This window comes from Bemisia tabaci, chromosome 2 (assembly GCF_918797505.1).
Source record: "Bemisia tabaci chromosome 2, PGI_BMITA_v3".
In the NCBI taxonomy this organism is placed as follows: Eukaryota; Metazoa; Arthropoda; class Insecta; order Hemiptera; family Aleyrodidae; genus Bemisia; species Bemisia tabaci.
This window is the reverse complement of record NC_092794.1, coordinates 74,385,325-74,403,685: the sequence shown is the minus strand read 5'-3', so window position 1 is coordinate 74,403,685 and position 18,361 is coordinate 74,385,325. Positions and strand designations below refer to the sequence as shown.

General features: G+C 41.3%; 1 protein-coding gene across 2 annotated transcripts in view; it reads right to left on the bottom strand.

Moving 5' to 3' along the window:
- LOC109035796 (uncharacterized) overlaps nucleotides 1-17,220 on the bottom strand; it is a 121,620-nt gene extending 104,400 nt beyond the window's left edge. For both annotated transcript variants that reach the window (XM_072296251.1, XM_072296252.1), the window contains exon 1: nucleotides 17,073-17,220. In XM_072296251.1, the coding sequence (XP_072152352.1) occupies nucleotides 17,073-17,127 (55 nt within the window). In that variant the 5' untranslated portion in view covers nucleotides 17,128-17,220. The remainder of the gene's footprint in view (nucleotides 1-17,072) is intronic.
- Between the last annotated feature and the right edge of the window lie 1,141 nt (nucleotides 17,221-18,361).

Genomic DNA, 18,361 nt, shown 5'->3' with positions numbered 1-18,361 from the left:
ACGCACAAAATTTCACTGCCAGTCTGCAGGTTCCAATTCTAACCAAGATGGCCAAGAATGTACATAAATGAGCGTTCTTCCGCAAAATTGAGTAAATTTATGCAAAAACTGAGTCAAACACGTGCTTAATAAACGACGGTTCGTAACAATAGTATTAGTCTGAATAATTGAAATTCATAGGTTGGCTGCATTTCTGGGCCCTAACTTTATCCGCAGAAGCATCGGTGAAGGCCTGATGGATTTTCGGAGTTTCACATGTGTCCATACTCTCGCTATACAGGTACTCTACTTCACCTATGCCTCCGCGAATAAAGTTAGGGCCCAGAAATGCAACCAACCTATGAATTTCAAATGTCCAGAGCGATTTACAAATACAATTGTTACGAACCGTCGTTTATAAAGCATGTGATTGGCTTACTTTTTGCATAATTTTACTCATTCTTGCGAAAGAACGCTCATTTAAGTATGTACATTCTTGACCATCTTGGTTAGAATTGAAATCTGTAGGCTGGCAGTGAAATTTCGTGTGTTGGAAGTTGCTCAGAAGGGTGGCTGCACTTTTGGGCCCTAAGCTCTCCATCAAGCGATCTGTCCATACTCTCGCTATAAAGGTACTCTACTTTCATCCTTATCAGAGGAGGATGTAAGATGTGCCTAACCTCAAACTTGCTTGCTGATAACAGCCATCTTGTTTGTTTATCTACGGCCGTAAGAACATCGTGGCAGCCTATTTTCTCGCGACCAATGAAAAACTGGCACAGAGATGGCCATACTCTGTCTTTAAAGGTACTCTGGCGCCAGCTCAGTCGATGGCGCGACACGATAAAGCGGCGACATAGAGTCGATATCATTTCAATAATCGCCCCGCTGGCGTGAATTGGACGGAGTTAAACAGAAAGGAACCAAGCCACATCGGGATCGAAGCGAGAAAATGAGGTTTAAAGTTTGGCTCCTGCATAAGACTCAATGTTAAAGATAAACTTCAAGTTCAATTTCTGCAAAATGTTCTCCAACAAAAACCTAGAATTTTTGGCGATAGATAGTAGAGCAGTGGTTGAGTTCAAAACCACTCATAACTCAATTTTTTCCAAAATGTGGGTTGGTTCCTTTCTGCTTAACTCAGTCCAATTCATTTGCTACAATCGATATTTATCGATCTCAAGGGGAGGGGGGGGGGGGGATCATTCACTCCATTTTTTTTCCTTCGCTTAAAAATGATCAGCTGGTGGCATATTGGTTAGGTAGCTCCGTTTTGAGGGGCGCGTCTGCACAAAGGAAGAAAAAGGAGAAAGAACCACCCCCCCCCCCCCCAAAAAAAAGGTTTCAGGTTTGGGTACCTTCAAAATTTCCTGGGGGTAAGTCGGTAGCTCACTCCGAAGAGGAACAATCCGATATTTAAAAAATCACGTTCCTTTAGGATCTTATTTTACTACATTTGTGGTATTATGAACTAAAACCACTCAAAGAAAACAATCACTGTTATTCATAGGCGGATTCAGACACTTCAAACTAAGGGGTAGGGGACGTAGGGGTAGAGTACCTTTATAGACAGAGTATGGCCATATCTGTTCCGGTTTTTCATTGGTCGCGTGAAAATAGGCTGACGCGATGTTCTATATATATATATATATAAAGTCGCTTTATAACGCACTCTGGCGTTCTACGACACCCAAACGCCACATATGCCTGTCTTCCCAGAGGTTATCGGGCAACTGACACCGCAACATCTCTTCGTCAACGCCCTGCCGCCAACCCTTTACGGGACGTCCCCGTCGCCTCTTCCCAGGTGGTACCCAATCCAAAACTTGTTTGGGCAACCTCTCCTCCGACATTCTTTGCACATGTCCATACCAGCATAACTGCCTGGACATGACGTCGTGCACGATATCTTCCTCAACCTTCATTACCTGGCGAATTCTCTCATTACGGACACGGTCCCGTCTCGAAATGCCGGCAGATCGCCGCCAAAAATCCATTTCAGTTGCCCTCAACATTTCTTGCGTTCTTTTCGTCAAAGGCCACACTTCACTACCATAGAGCACGATACTTTTAACGATGGCGTCATATATCCGGTGCTTGTTTGCCTTTGAGATGCTCTGATCCCAGAGCACCCCGTTCAGCATCGCGATGGCTCTCCTGCCCTGGATGATCCTGTCCTTAATTGCTCTATCCATCCTTCCATCCTGATCGAGCCAAACACCGAGATACTTATACTCGTCACACTCTTCGATGCGCCGTCCATCCTCAAGCTCTATGCTTTGCCGTTGATGCGCTGCTCCCACGACCAGCTTCTCTGTCTTGGACACACTAACGTCCATGCCCCATTTCCGATATTCTTCGACCAACTTCCGCGTCATGTAATCTGCATCTTCCTCATCTTGAGCTACAACGATCTGGTCATCGGCAAAGCATAGAGTATAAAGGGTCTGCCCATCAAGGAGTGGAACGCCCATTCCTGCAACCTTCTTTTTCCATTCCTCTAAAACGTGCTCTAGGTATACCTTAAATAGTGTTGGTGACAAACAACAGCCTTGTTTTAGCCCTTTTGTGACGAAAAAACCTCCGGACAACTCTCCACGACATTTAATTTTTGCTATCGTCCCGTTATAAAATGATTTAATTGCCCCCAAAAGTCCTTTGCTAAAACCCCTTTTTTCCAAGGCTTCCCAAAGCTTCACTAACGGCACGCTGTCATAAGCTTTCTGAAGATCCACAAACACCAAGTGCAGCTCCTGGCTGACCGCCCTTTTCTTCTCGATGACCTGGGTGATGGTGAACAGATGGTCGACGGTAGACCTACCGGCTCTAAAACCAGCCTGTTCTTCGGCTTCCTGGCCGCTCCAAACCTCTTCGACCTTTGCCTTGAGAATTTTACCGTAGACCTTGCTCAAGGTTCCTGTGACCGATATACCTCTGTAGTTGTCGCAATCCTGCTTACTACCTTTCTTATGACTGGGAGTAATCCAAGATTCCTTCCAATCCTTTGGTATTTACGCGATGTTCTAACGGCCGTAAATAAACGAGCATGATGGCTGTTACCAGCAAGTAAGAATGAGGTTATGCACCTATTACAATTATTACATCCTCCTGTGATAAAGATGAAAGGCGATTTAACGATGTTTTCATGTGTTTTTCGTGTGTTATTCGGAGATATGCTAGTTTAAATTGTTACTGCCGTATATAATTGAAATTTTTGTCAAATTTAGCTTCTTATCTGTGAGCCGCCATCTTGTTTGTTTATTTACGGCCGTAAGAGCATTATGAAGCATAAAAACTCGTTGACCAATCAAAAAGCGGAACAGTTTTCCTGTGGTAAAAAGATACAAATGGCCATAATCTGTTTATAAAGGTACTCTTGTAGGGGAGGAGGCCCGCGGAGCATTCATTCAGAAAATTGTCGATCTTTAAAAGAATCTAATATACAGTTTGGATCAATTATTTACCAAATATAAGCGTCCTTCCATCCTGTTTTTCCGTTCCTTCCTTTGTTCCTCCTTTCATTTTCCTCCCTCCTTTTTCGGGCGAATCCCTCTACGCACCCCCCCCCCCTCCTCCACTGGATCCGCCAATACTGCCATATTGCTCAAAATCAGTTGGACTCTTAATATAGTAGAGATAATTTCTCTTCGGAAGCATTATAGCTGTACCTCTAAATTTAAGTTTCCAAAGAAACGACCCTCCCCGACAACCTCACGGTTTTACGACAAAGGAGAATTACCACGTTCAGAAACCACGTCTCTACTATTTGTGGAGCTTCTATGTACAGGGTGATCCAAAAGTCCCTTCCACCCCCTCTAACTTTTTACCTAATTGAGGTAAAGATTTGAAACTTGGGGGATGTTCCTTGGTCAAATGGAGCTACTTTTTGGCCTCCCTAAAATTTTCAGGGGGGCCTTCCTTGGGGGGCAACTGACCCCAACTCTTCATTTTCAAATTGGAAGACCCCCTTTGTGGTAGCTCGTTCGAAAGAGCATTAAAAATGAAAACTTTTCGCGCAAACCCGAAGTCAATATCTCAAACCGTTTCAAAATGGCGGCCGGTTAAAGTTCAAAATGGCCGAAAATTCACACCGGTTATTTGTCGATGGATTTGCGTGAAAATCGGTACCTAGAGGTATTTTGACATGAGCAAAACGAATTTGACGTTAGATTTTCAAAAAATCAAATTTTCCAAAATGGCCGCCGGTTAAAGTTCAAAATGACCGAAAATTGGTTTTTATCAGAAATCTAAGTTCAAATGTGTCAATCTTATGCCAAAATACCCTGAAATACCAAGTTTTTGGCAAATCCATCGACAAAAAACAGAAGTGGTAATTTTCGGTCATTTTGAACTTTGACTGGCGGCCGTTTTGAAAAATTCGGTTTTTGTGAGAATCTAACGTCATATTCGTTTTTCTCGTGTCAAAATACCTCTGGATCCTGATTTTCATGCAAATCCATCGACAAATAACTGGTGTGAATTTTCGGCCATTTTGAACTTTAACCGGCCGCCATTTTGAAACGATTTGAGATATTGACTTCGGGTTTGCGCGAAAAGTTTTCATTTTTAATGCTCTTTCGAACGAGCTATCACAAAGGGGGTCTTCCCATTTGAAAATTAGGAAATTTAGGGTGGAAGGGACTTTTAGATCACCCTGTATACATCGTGGTTTTTATTATAAAAAAATCTATGTTTCATTTCAGATATCGAGCGACCTTGGCTACCTGACAGTATCTGCACAGTTTGCCAACGCCGCTAACACCCCTGATCGTCGTATTGTCTTAGAAGCCAGTAGAGTAATGCGAATACTTTTATTTTTCTTGGTGAGCCGTAAGGTTTTTCCCGCAAACCCTTTTTCCTCTTCCATTACACTGATATTAACATTTCCGGGTATACTCGGAATATTGCTACTTTGCAAAAGTAAACATGACAATACAATAATTAATATAACCCCAAAAAACTGACAAAACTTCAAGAAAAATCAAATAATCAAAACAGCACGCCTACTTGAATGTAGGTACGTGTTGAAGAATTATCCGGACGAGCTGTACAGTCTTTTTTTGGACGTTCGAGTACCCACCTATGTAATAGGTTACCATACAGGGTGTTCGAAAAGTCCCCTCCCCCCCCTCTAACTTTTGACCTAAATGAGGTAGATATTTGAAACTTGAAGGGTGTTCTTAGATCAAAGGGAGCTACTTTTTGACCCCCTCAAAATTTTGGGCCCCCCCCCCCCCCCTTGGGGGAGGGGGTTACGGACCCTAACTTTTTTTTTTCAAATGGGAAGATCCCCTTTGTGATACCTCGTCCGAAAGAGCATAAAAAAAGAAAAATTTTCGCGCAAACCCGAAGTCATTATCTCAAACCGTTTCAAAATGGCGGCCGGTCAAAGTTCAAAATGGCCGAAAATTGGCACCTCTGCTATTTGCGCATGGATTTGCTTGAAACTCGGTATCTGGGGGTATTTTGGCACGAGAAAAACGAATTTGACGTTAGATTTTTAAAAAAAACCCTAATTTTTCAAAATGGCCGCCGGTTTAGGCTCGAAATTTTGACAAACTCGATTTTTTGCCGATGGATTCACCTGAAATTCGGTATGAGGGGGTATTTTGACCCGAGAGGCACGGATTTGACGTTAGATTTTTAAACAAATCCTCATTTTTCAAAATGGCCGCCGATTAAAGTTCAAAATTGTCAACAATTGGCAACCTCGACTTTTTGCCGATGGATTCCTGTTAAATTTCAAGCTTCAGCTTCAGGATTCTCAGCTTATCGTTTTCGTCCCACCCAGATACCCCCAAACATCGAGTTTCAGGCGAATTTATCAGGAATCCATCGGCAAAAAGTCGAGGTTGCCAATTGTTGACAATTTTGAACTTTAATCGACGGCCATTTTGAAAAATGAGGGTTTGTTTAAAAATCTAACGTCAAATTCGTTTTTCTCGTGCCAAAATACCCCCAGATTCCGAGTTTCAAGCAAATCCATGCGCAAATAGCAGAGGTGCCAATTTTCGGCCATTTTGAACTTTGACCGGCCGCCATTTTGAAACGGTTTGAGATAATGACTTCGGGTTTGCGCGAAAATTTTTCTTTTTTTATGCTCTTTCGAACGAGGTATCACAAAGGGGGTCTTCCCATTTGAAAAAAAAGTTAGGGTCCGTAACCCCCCCCCCCCCCAAGGGGGGGCCCCTAAAATTTTGAGGGGGTCAAAAAGTAGCTCCCTTTGATCTAAGAAAACCCTCCAAGTTTCAAATCTCTACCTTAATTAGGTCAGAAGTTAGAGGGGGGGGGAGGGGACTTTTCGAACACCCTGTATAATAAATGTCCCAAGCAGAGTTTCGACGCTAGTTTTGAGCTTCTTTGTAACCACATTCCTAGTATTGTCGTACTTTCCTCCGTCTCAATTGCAAAATGTATTCGAATTAAATAATGATAAGGGTTACTCATTATTCATTCACTCTTATATAGGTCCTTCTCTTCCCATCTCGGGTCCTGCTACCAGTTTTAAGGTCCGGGTGGCCGGGCCCCTCGAGTGAATGTCAAGTAGGTATGTGAGTAAAATGTATGTGCAGTGCGGTATATATTGCCATGTAAACCATAGCATCTGCACATTGAGAAAATAAATCGTTCATGAAGGGAAAAGAACTATGTCAAACGATTGTTTGGGTACCTACTTTCAGTCTGACAAGGAGGTAAAATTAGTGAAAAAAATTACTTTGACCTGTCCCCGGAACTCTAATGTTCTGGAGTCGCAGGAAGTCAGAACGCTAAGCAGCGTAGGAATACGATTTATCTCTTGCCCATTGAACCGGTCGGGAGGGTTGAAGGGCTGCGGCAGCGCAGCGTGGCACGGATGCTAGAAAGATTCGGGTGAGATATCCGGTGGTCTTTGCGCGGGATATTTGAACGGTGCAATTGACCCGAATAGCTTGGAAATCTGTATCCCTCCCAGGGCCGGATAGAGCCGGGCCCCGGGCTTTGCGGGCCCCTGACGCTGTTTTTTTTTTTTTTTTTTTTTTTTTTTTTTTTTTTTTTTTCGTAATGGGGATCGGGCCCGCAATTTGAGGAAGCCCGACTTTCAAGGAGCCCAGCTTAGTTCCTCCCTCAGCAAAGATTATTTTTCTGCTTAAAGGAACTATGTAAGGCCCCGAAAGAGGGGCCCAGGGGTCATCTTCCAAGCTTTTCAAGAAGCTTTTACTTTCCTGATCTCCTCCTTAATCAACTGAGACTGTGAGTACCGTCATTTTTCTTTCCTTTCTTTCCTTCTTTTTTCTTTTTTTTTTAGTGTATTTTCCGAAGAAAAGAAAATACACTATTGTTTTTCTTTGTTTCTTTCTTTCTTTAAGCATTACTGCCTTCTTTAGAGGTGTAAATGGCCTTAGATGCTAAAGCACCGTTTTAAAATAAAATTATTTTACTACTACCGCTTTAAAATAAAATTATATTACTACTACTACTACTACTTTCTTTCTTTCTTTCTTTCTTTCCCCTCAACCCTTTTGTATTTTTACTGATATTTCCATGTAAATTTATTATTGTTACTGCCCTCTTTAGAGGTGTAAATGGCCTTAGATGCTAAAGCACCGCTTTAAAATAAAATTATTTTACTACTACTACTACTACTTTCTTTCTTTCTTTCTTTCTTTCTTTCTTTGCCTTCTTTAGAGGTGTAAATGGCCTTAGATGCTAAAGCACCGCTTTAAAATAAAATTATTTTACTACTACTACCTAAATTCCTTAATTTTACGCATGAAAAATACCACACGTAAAAGACTTTTCGGTCAAAATTTTGAATTTTTTTTTGCTTGTTCTGACAAAGAAGACTCTCGCGATTCTAACGAGTTCTTGTTAAAAAAAAATTTAAAACGAAGCTACTTATTTTGAAAATGATAAGTTATGTATACAACTCCGCCTGTACTGTCTTCTATAGGGAGTGCTGCCGGTCCCAAGCCCGGGCTAAGGAGGAGGGTTCGGCGGTGAGGCTAGCAACCTGCCGCCGGTAAAAACACACAATCTGCTCAAAGAAGCAAAAAGAAGCCTCGGTACCAGACTTTAACGGATTTACGACCCAAAGATTTACGGAAAACGGATAAACGGATTAAAATGGCTCAACGATTGAGAATCGCTACATGGAACGTGAAATCATGGAATAAGAAGGACCAAGAAATCGTCTCGGAAATAGAAGAAAGAAAAATCGATGTCTGTGCTCTGAGCAAAACAAAAAGAAAAGGCGCCGGCACTGTGATGCGCGGAAATTACCATGTTAGGTGACTGGAATGCTCGAGTTGGAGACAGCGTGGTGCCTTAGGGTGCGTCAAAAAAAATGAAAGTCTGAAATGTTCCGCTCCCCAGGCGGCAATCGATGACGTTTGGTAAAAAAACATGTTTGCCAAAATTTGGGCTAATTTCAACCATTTTAAATGGTGCCAAAGGTCAATTTTGTGACGAAATTATGATATTTTGGTTTAGACCTCGATTTCGTACAAAAAACTCGATTTTACGCTGAAATCGTGCGTTTACGAGAAAAATGCCAAAGAACTCGACTTGTAGAGAATGAAATTTTACGTTAGGAGGACGTCTTTGTAACCGATAAAAAACAAATTGAATTAGAAAAACTCAACTCGGTATTTATTTTTTTGGTCCTCAGAATTTCCGAGGTCTTACAAAGTAGAGGTTTAAAAGACTCATTTTTCACGAAAATAAGTCGAAAGAGGGTATAAATGAACTGCAGGCAAGTGTTGAGGATGCAAATGTCATCAGAACTTCTTCAGTTTCAAAAAAAGTTCCAACTATTTTGTACAATCCTCCAAAAAGTGTACGGCTCGAGAAGCAGGATCGTGCTATAATAGTAAGGGGAAAGTGCGGTTTGACCGGGAAAAATTGCGTTACAAACTTTCCCTACCTATGTAATCGTCATCAGTAGGTCCTCCTGAACAACTTCCTAAAAGTTAAAAATGGCCCGACCCCGGAACACCCCTCAAAAAAGTTAAAATTGAAAATGGCGGCCGTAATAAGAGGGTCCGGGAAATCGGTATTTTAAAATGCCCATTCTGTCTCATCATGCGAAGTATCATTTCCTATGTTATTTTGGTCGTAGATTTCATAAATGAATTCCGCAAGGCCCTCCGGCCAAAGGGGGCGCTCCAAATCAAAGATGGCGGCCAAATGTGAAAGGCAGGAGGTTGCATTTTTTTAAATATTCACCGAAGGAACAAGGAAAGTGAAGTGTCTTTATTTTCATGTATTTATGGCCAAGAAACTTAAATTTGATGTTATAAATGTATTTAATAAAGGAAATTTAAGGAAACATACGACTATCGAGAAAAACGTAAGCTCAGAAGGGGCCTTGCGGAATTCATTTATGAAATCTACGACCAAAATAACATAGGAAATGATACTTCGCATGATGAGACAGAATGGGCATTTTAAAATACCGATTTCCCGGACCCTCTTATTACGGCCGCCATTTTCAATTTTAACTTTTTTGAGGGGTGTTCCGGGGTCGGGCCATTTTTAACTTTTAGGAAGTTGTTCAGGAGGACCTACTGATGACGATTACATAGGTAGGGAAAGTTTGTAACGCAATTTTTCCCGGTCAAACCGCACTTTCCCCTTACTATTATAGCACGATCCTGCTTCTCGAGCCGTACACTTTTTGGAGGATTGTACAAAATAGTTGGAACTTTTTTTGAAACTGAAGAAGTTCTGATGACATTTGCATCCTCAACACTTGCCTGCAGTTCATTTATACCCTCTTTCGACTTATTTTCGTGAAAAATGAGTCTTTTAAACCTCTACTTTGTAAGACCTCGGAAATTCTGAGGACCAAAAAAATAAATACCGAGTTGAGTTTTTCTAATTCAATTTGTTTTTTATCGGTTACAAAGACGTCCTCCTAACGTAAAATTTCATTCTCTACAAGTCGAGTTCTTTGGCATTTTTCTCGTAAACGCACGATTTCAGCGTAAAATCGAGTTTTTTGTACGAAATCGAGGTCTAAACCAAAATATCATAATTTCGTCACAAAATTGACCTTTGGCACCATTTAAAATGGTTGAAATTAGCCCAAATTTTGGCAAACATGTTTTTTTACCAAACGTCATCGATTGCCGCCTGGGGAGCGGAACATTTCAGACTTTCATTTTTTTTGACGCACCCTAGTGGTGCCTGGAGTGAAGAACAGATTTAACGAGCCTACTCTAAATGACAGCGGTAAAGAATTAGTAGAATTTTGCTCCGTTAACGAATTAAGAATAAACAATACGTTCTTTGATCATCCTAGACAACATAAGATCACCTACACCAATAGTAGAGGTCAGACGTCCATGATTGACTATGTTATCAGCAATCGGCAGCTGCATCCGCAGCAAGTACTGGATGTTCGAACTTTATCATCTGCAAATGCCGGCACAGATCACGGACTCGTCTTATGCGAACTGCGATTGAGAAAGAGGCGTCCAGTAATAGTGCAGAAATTGTGTGCTGAGAAGCTGTCAGACCTCTCTATAAGAGGACTTTACCGATCGAGATTACGCGGAAAACTGGAGAGTCCACCCAGTGATTCTTCGACAGCTGATGAACTATGGCAACATATCAAGTCAAAAGTGCTAGAAGCAGCGGAAGAAGCGCCGTTGCAGTTGGTTGGCGGAAAGTGAACAAGAATCGCATGAATAACCGAACACCGTGGTTTTGCGACGAGGTCAAGGAAGCGGCGAAGATAAAGAAAGAAGCTTTCCTCAAATACAAATCCAATCCTAACCCCTCAAGAACACGAGATATATGCAAGAATCCGCAACGCGACCAATGAAGAAGTAACGAAAATCAAAGAGAATTACTGGGAAGGATTATACGAAAGGCATGAAGCGTGACTTTTATGGAGCTCAGAGGAAAATGTGGGGTGAACTCCGAAACCAGCGAAAAGAAATTTGTGAATATAAGCGTGTCCAGCATGTAGATAAGGAGCAATGGTTTAAATATTTCTCTGAACTGTATGATGAAAGCAACACAGACTCCAATGGAAATTTAGAATTCAGAAATGAAGATAGTGTGAACATAACCTTGGACATGGTAACAAGAGCTATCCACCGGCTCAAATTAAGGAAGTCACCTGGACCAGATGGTATAGGCAATGAATTTTTGAAATATGGCGGTGACACTTTGGCCAAGCACATCCATCATTTGTTCTCTAAAATCTTACAGGAAAAGAAAGTTCCAGACGAATGAAAGGATAGCCACACGATCCCAATCTTCAAGAAAGGAAATAAGCTTCTACCAGAGAACTACCGCGGCATTACGCTGCTCAATACCTTTTTGAAGCTTTTGACCACTGTAATTAAGAACATCTTAGAGGAAATTGTAGACGCGGCTGAAGAGCAGCAAGGCTTCCGGAGGAAGAGAGGAACTGTACTGATGCCATATTTATGATTCGTCAACTATCGGAGAAGGCTATCGAATTTAATAAGCCACTCTTCCTATGCTTTGTAGACCTTGAAAAAGTATTTGATCGCGTACGAAAACAGGATGTGCTGCACATATTAAATGAGAGAAATGTTCCCAGATGCTTGATAGAGTTAGTTAAAGATTTAAATACTGACACGAGGACCCAAATTATTACCGCTGAAGGTCTCTCGGATGCCATCGTGATAAATAAGGGAGTGAGACAGGGTGATTCGCTGAGCGCATTTCTCTTCAACTTAGTGATGGACAAACTAATTCGCGCCGTGCGACCAAGGCGAGGATATACGCCTAGGAACAGAAATATAAATATCATTTGTTATGCTGACGATGCTGTGCTCATAGCAGATTCGGAAGATGAACTGCAAAGAATCTTGCATACCGTCAAGTCACCTAACTTGGAACAGTTGGGGGAATTTTTCGTCTGCCGCTCGTGGCAGCACTGCTTCTCTGTGTTCGTTTACTTTTGTGTGCAGATCTCACCGGCCATAGGTAAAGGCAGCGAATGAAGCAGCAGAATCCTCATTTCTTTGCTCGCAAGTCCTGTTTTTTATTTTCTTTATATTAAAGTAAATTTATTTACTTTTTCTTACCAGTAAAAACTTCTAATGGGAGAGTATGATGCAATTGGCATATCGTGTTCAAACTTGGTGGAATTATAGCTTATATCTCCACCTGTATGACAGTGCTTGTTTGAAGTTTCTCAATATTTTTTTTAGCATTCCATGGATGAAAAGTTTAAAAAATTTTAAAATGCACCTAACTTGGAACATGTTCCAGTTAGTACTATTTTTCTACTTTTTCTAACTTTGCATTTTTTTACTGCTCATAAAGTGACACGAGAGACTGTTTATTTTAGGTAATCAAGTGTTTGGTCTTGGACCCATGTTCATTAGAATTTTTGATGGAGGTACTCCTATTTTTCCACTTTTTCTATGTTTGAGCTAATTTTTTTTGACATATTTTCTCGAAATATTCTTTAATAAAGGTTAATTTTTGAATTACATTTTTTTAAAACTTAAAATAGTGTTCCAAGTTAAGTTTTGTAATTCTAAGTTGAAATCTCAATGTAAATCAATAGGTGTTCCAAGTTAAGGACCCCCAGCACCTAACTTGGAACACCAGGTTTTTTTTTAAAAAAATGGAGCCGAAGGCCCCAAAAAATTTTGGAAAGTATATCATCAGGCTCTCTAGAGCCACACCGGAAATTTAGAACAGTTTCAAGTCTTAAAGGTTAAAAGTGTGCTGAAGTACAACATTGGAAAGTTCAAAAGTGTTCCAAGTTAGGTGACTTGACGGTACATTTAATATGACAGCCAAGAAGTACAATATGAAAGTATCCGCCGCTAAGACAAAAAGTATGGTAGTCAGTAGAAACCCTATACGATGCAAGTTGGAAGTAGATGGTAAAATGATCGAACAAGTGATGGAGTTGAAATATCTTGGAGCATTGCTGACAAGTGCAAAGGACTTAGAAACCGAAGTGCAAGACCAGGCACTCAAGGCGGCGAGAGTTGCCGGATGCCTCAACGAGATGGTGTGGCGCAACAAATACATGGCCCGAGAAAGTAAAGTCAGAGTCTATAAAACAATCGTTAGACCAGTGTTAACATTTGCCGCAGAGACCAGGGCTGAGACAAAGCGCACCAAACAACAATTCCGCATCGTTGAAATGAAGGTCTTAAGAAAAATAGCGGGCTTTAAACTTTGGGATCATCAGACCAACGAGTCCATCAGGGATGCTTGTAATGTGCAAGATGTAGCCAAGTGGACTAGGATGAGGAGAAAGATGTGGTCGGAGCACGTTTGACAGAATGGATGAAGAGAGACTGGCAAAAGTTTGTATGACTGGACAACCCTTAGGGAAAAGACTGCCTGGACGACCGCCTAAGAGATGGGCAGAAAGCTGGCTCTCTTCTCCTGAAGATGATTGAATGTTCCTGTTGCTATTTGTTTTATTGACTTGACGAATCTTTACAGATAATTATTATATTTTTAATATTTTGTGCTCGGCACTCGAAGGCTTGACAAACAGGGCCATGCCCTAGTCGTTAGTAGAAGAAGAAGAAGAAGATAAGTTATGTCTCCTTCATACACTTGAAATCACTTCTCTGTCTTTCCTAAAAAATTACTGATTTATATTTTGACCTAAGGGCCTTTTATGCGCTAATATATTTGCGAACTAATTGCGTCTTCTCTTACATTTTGCGCTATTTCCGGGTATATTTGTTAGCGAAAATACATAGCATCTACGGTTGCAAAATTTAAATGATGATAAAATCAGAAAATTTCATGAAATATTTCAAGAAATTTTGAAAAATTTGAGATATTTCACGGCCTCGACTTAATTGTTTTGCTTAAAAAATAACATAAAATGTAAAAAAGGGTCGTATCCTGCACATTTTAGGACTTGAAAATTAGCGCTCCCTGAAGCGCTCAATATAAAAAAAGTGGTGTAAAATGAAGCATTTACAGGTCAATTTTTTCAAAATTATCCGGGGGAGGCCCCCCCGGACCGCCCTCCGGTGGGGGGAGGCCCCCCACCCCCCGTGGGGGCCGTCACTTTTTGGCCCTACGGGCCCTTCCGACTTCCAGCCGCCCAGGCCTTTTAGCTTCTATCCGGCCCTGATCCCTCCAGAATATTGAGTTACAAAAAATTTCTCTGGACATTGGCGTTGCATCAGAATTTATCGATCGCAAAGTGAAGGGCTGACACCAAAATGTTGGAAAACCCTATATTCTCTCTAAAAATTGAGTTACAAAATTTTTGTTTTGTGTTACAAAACGTTGGCATTATCGGAATTTATCGATGGCAAAGGGAGGGGCTTGTAACGAAGAATTTCATTCTTCGTTTTAAGTTTTTTCCCTTCTTTTGTAGACTAAAATAGCGACAAATGTGTCACGGCTTGGCGACACCGCGCCGCGACGCCCGGTGACGGTACATCAGCTGTTTGAATAATGAGAAGAAATGGAATACTGTTTCTCTCCTTGTTCTCTCTCGAAGATGCTCATTGGACTGCGAAATCAGGGTTTTCCGTAGATTTACCCAAAACGAAAAATTGTAAAAAAAACTTTAAACTACTATAAACTTCTGTAGGAAATTTTCCTACATTCGTTTCTGTAAATTGTATATTTTAATTAATTTTTCTTGTAACAAAAATTTTGCAACGAATGTCGAGATCGTCTTCCAATTAATATCTTCAAATCAATCTGATAGCCCTCTAAGCCAAACATTGTACATCACCCTCTCCTTTCCGGAGGGTCACCTCTTCTCTCATCTTTTCTAAATCTTTCTCGACTTGAGGTGTATGTTAGTGAGTGGCATCTCGTCGAGCCCTCTGTCCATTCACTTTCCTCTTTTCTCTTCTTCTGTGCTGAGGTGCACGTTAGTGAGTAGCATCTCGCCCAGCTTCACTCCTCCTCTCCTCTTACATGTATCCTGCAATTTCAAGCCTTGAGGTGCACGTTATAGTGAGTGGCATTTCGGCTAAATTATTATTATCATAATTTTGAGTGTAGTTTGAGTAGGATCCTCACAAATTTAGCTAACGAAAGGACATTCTTTTTGTACATAAACCAAGAAATTTGAGACATAAGATTTTGATCATTCTTCCTTCCTTTCAAACTCATTTTAAAATTGGCGCCCGAATCCAGGATCCCGGCGAGCTCATTCCGGCACCTCCAGTAACGTTGGCATATCTTATACCAGAGGACGCATGTGCCTCTGATGACCTGGACCTGCTTCGCAGAGAAGGGGGATTTGCCTCGTTACAAGGCTGACCCCAAAATTTTGGGAAGCCGTCCCCCCTTGAAAAATTGCGAGTTACAAATTTTTTTGGACTTACAAAATGTTACAAAACACTTATAGAACGATGGTATACTTTTCATATTTTTTCGTGGAAGTGTGGGGTGGGGGGTGTGTGTGGTGAAGTCGACCTCCAGGGTCTGGCAATGTTAATTCATTTTTTTCTCCGACGTTTTATTGGAGGAGTAGGTAATGGGAGCCGAATGTAGTAGGTGCCACTAAATGTACCACTGGACAAGGTGCGAATTTGAACAGCATTCTATGCATTTTTTCATCAAAATTTCACGCAGAACATGATTTGAGCACAGAAAATTACTGAACTCAACTCCCAACTCGGATATTATAATTTTTTTTATGCATAAATTCGAACCCTCGCTCAAAAGCACAAAACCATATGTACTGCTTAAGTTAAATCGCACACTTAGGTACTTACCTTAACCGTACCAGTCTCTGTGGTATAAAAATATGGCAATTGCAATCTCAACGCTTCGGCTCAGCACGTTACTTAACACTTTGAACTAGAGTCCCTTTACACTGAGAGTCAAGACAATGTGAACCATTTCTGATTGGTTCCCGTATTTTAGGCCTTCACAGTGTCACAAACGGGAATAAAGATTACATTTTCACCGATTGCAAAGATTATAATCTGGAATGAACCAGGGAATTACGGGTTCGGCAAGGAACAAACGGAATGAGAAGGGGGACGGAGAAAGGAATTTGAGAAAGGGCCGATCAAAGATTACAAAAAACGTTCAATTTCTGGAATCTTTATTCCCGTTTGTGACTCCATGAGGAGGTGTTGTCTTGACTCTCAGTATAAAGGGACTCTACTTTGAACAAGAGAGAAGAAGCCAAAGACATAAAGACGCAGCACTAAAAGCAAAAAATGAAGCTTCTAGAGCTTCTTTTCAATCACCTCTACTATTGGCTAGAGGATTGGCGGCGAAATCGGGACAAGTTTGAATTCAAATGTAGGGCGGGAACTAATAAATAAAATTGCGGAAACAAAGTATTTTAGGTTGATTTTTGCCCAAATTCAGGTACACACTCATATTTTTTTAACTTTAGGTTAGTTTTGGTCCGTCGTCGACCGATTAATTTCATTTGGGAGTAACGGTCATCTAGCACTGTAACGGCCTGTTTGAACCTGCAGAACCACCATGAGCAGAAGAAAAACTAACTTTATCTGAGATTACTGCCTGTTACCGAGCAAAAGTAGGTGTATTATATTAGGACGCAGACCGAACTTTCTTAGTATATCCGTTTTAGGAATTTAAAATACGTTTCAAAGAAGAAATGTGCAAAAATCAAGAGGACAAGTTCAAATCAAATTTCCGTTTGCCGCCATGGATTCCCGCGCTCATTTACACACTCACACTAGCGCGCAGCACCGAACCTAGCTTCACTTTTTCCCCGTGCTTTTAGATACGAGCGCTCCGTCTTTATGTCTTTGGAAGAAGCACTATTCGACATTCGGATAAGAAGCTTGTCACAACCATTGTGGTACGCGATTAGATTCAAGTTGATTACTAGGTTTTCTTTTTCTTTTGTGAGCGGAAAATTATTTTTCGTGCCAAATGAAAACGTTATTTTCCTATTTTAGGAGTAAATTGTAATGATTTTTTGTTGCGCGAATCGTGTTATACGTGAAATTCTGAAGAGGTTACCTTTGTGCATTCTGGCAATACGAATACATAATTTGCTCTAACAGAGGCCAATTGTGGGTTTTTGAGGTTTGTAGGTATCAGGATGTTTAAATTCGTACCTTATCAAGTGATCCATTGCATGGCTTTCAAAAATGGAACATCATTCGAAAGGAGAGAAAAACGCATACCGGCTGCTAGGATGGCGGACCAGAGCGCGAAACAAATTCGAAAATTTCGAAGCATGGTTACCACGGCAACGGTGCGGGGGCACCAATCAAAGAGCGGGCGAAGCGACGACTGCACGAGATTCAGAGCCTGGCGTCCTGAGTGCAGATCGCGGCAGATCCAGGTGGAAGCGGATATGGAAATTCCGCATAGCAGGGGAAGGGGGAGTGCAGGGAAGATGAGGACGGGGCCCGGGGGTCACCTAACCTTTAAGCCAGAGTATGCTTGCGATGGCATCATCGTCTCATCCGTCTCGACCTTGACCAGCGCGCGAACTTAGGTTCTGTTGCCAGGTTTGCCCCAAGGTAGAGTACCTGTATAGCGAGAGTATGGACAGATGTGAAACTCCGAAAATTCATCAGGCCTTCACCGATGCTTCTGCGAATAAAGTTAGGGCCCAGAAATGCAGCCAACCTTTGAATTTCAATTATCCAGAACGATTTACTAATACCTACTATTGTTACGAACCGTTGTTTATAAAGCACGTATTTGACTCAGTTTTTGCATGAAGAACCCCGCACACCTGCTGAACCTGCTCTTATGGGAAGCTGCACCATGAAGAATTGCCTTCTGACTTATGTCTTTGGATTCTCCTCAATATGCTGATCAAAAGTTATAATTGCGCCAACTTTCTCCGATGCACCGTTTTCGCAAAAAACCTATGAGAAGATTCAATTATTCGGCGACTATGAATAAAAAAGAACATAGCATTTGAGAACAGGCCCGATGTAAATAAGGAAAAAACGTAGTGCGTGTCCGTCTTCTTATCTGTACCTGCCGATCATAGAGTACAATAGAGTCGCAATGTACTGGATCGCCGTTGAAGCCACTTTTGGAGGCTGAGTGTGCAGTGACTAGCGATGACGCACGCGCAGAGACTGGCGCTCAGCGCTCCCCACTCCCCGACTCGGCTCCGCTACAGTGAGGTCCATACACATTGAATCAGCTAAGTAGGCCGGTAATAAGTCTGAAATTGAATCCATAGATGAATATTATCTAGGAGTAACATACATTAGTGGATTCGTTATGGCTTTGAATATCTATTTAAAGCAAAATTTGTACAAATTAATTTAGATGGAATTTAGAAAAGCCGAAAAAACACAAGCAATCGTTGATTTCTCCGTAAGCCACCGTGTTAAAAAATGCCGGTTGGTTCACACTTGGTATAAGTCAGAAATTAAATCCCTATATGAATGAATGTTCTCCAGGAGTAATATACATCAATGGATTCATTATGGCTTTGACTATCTAA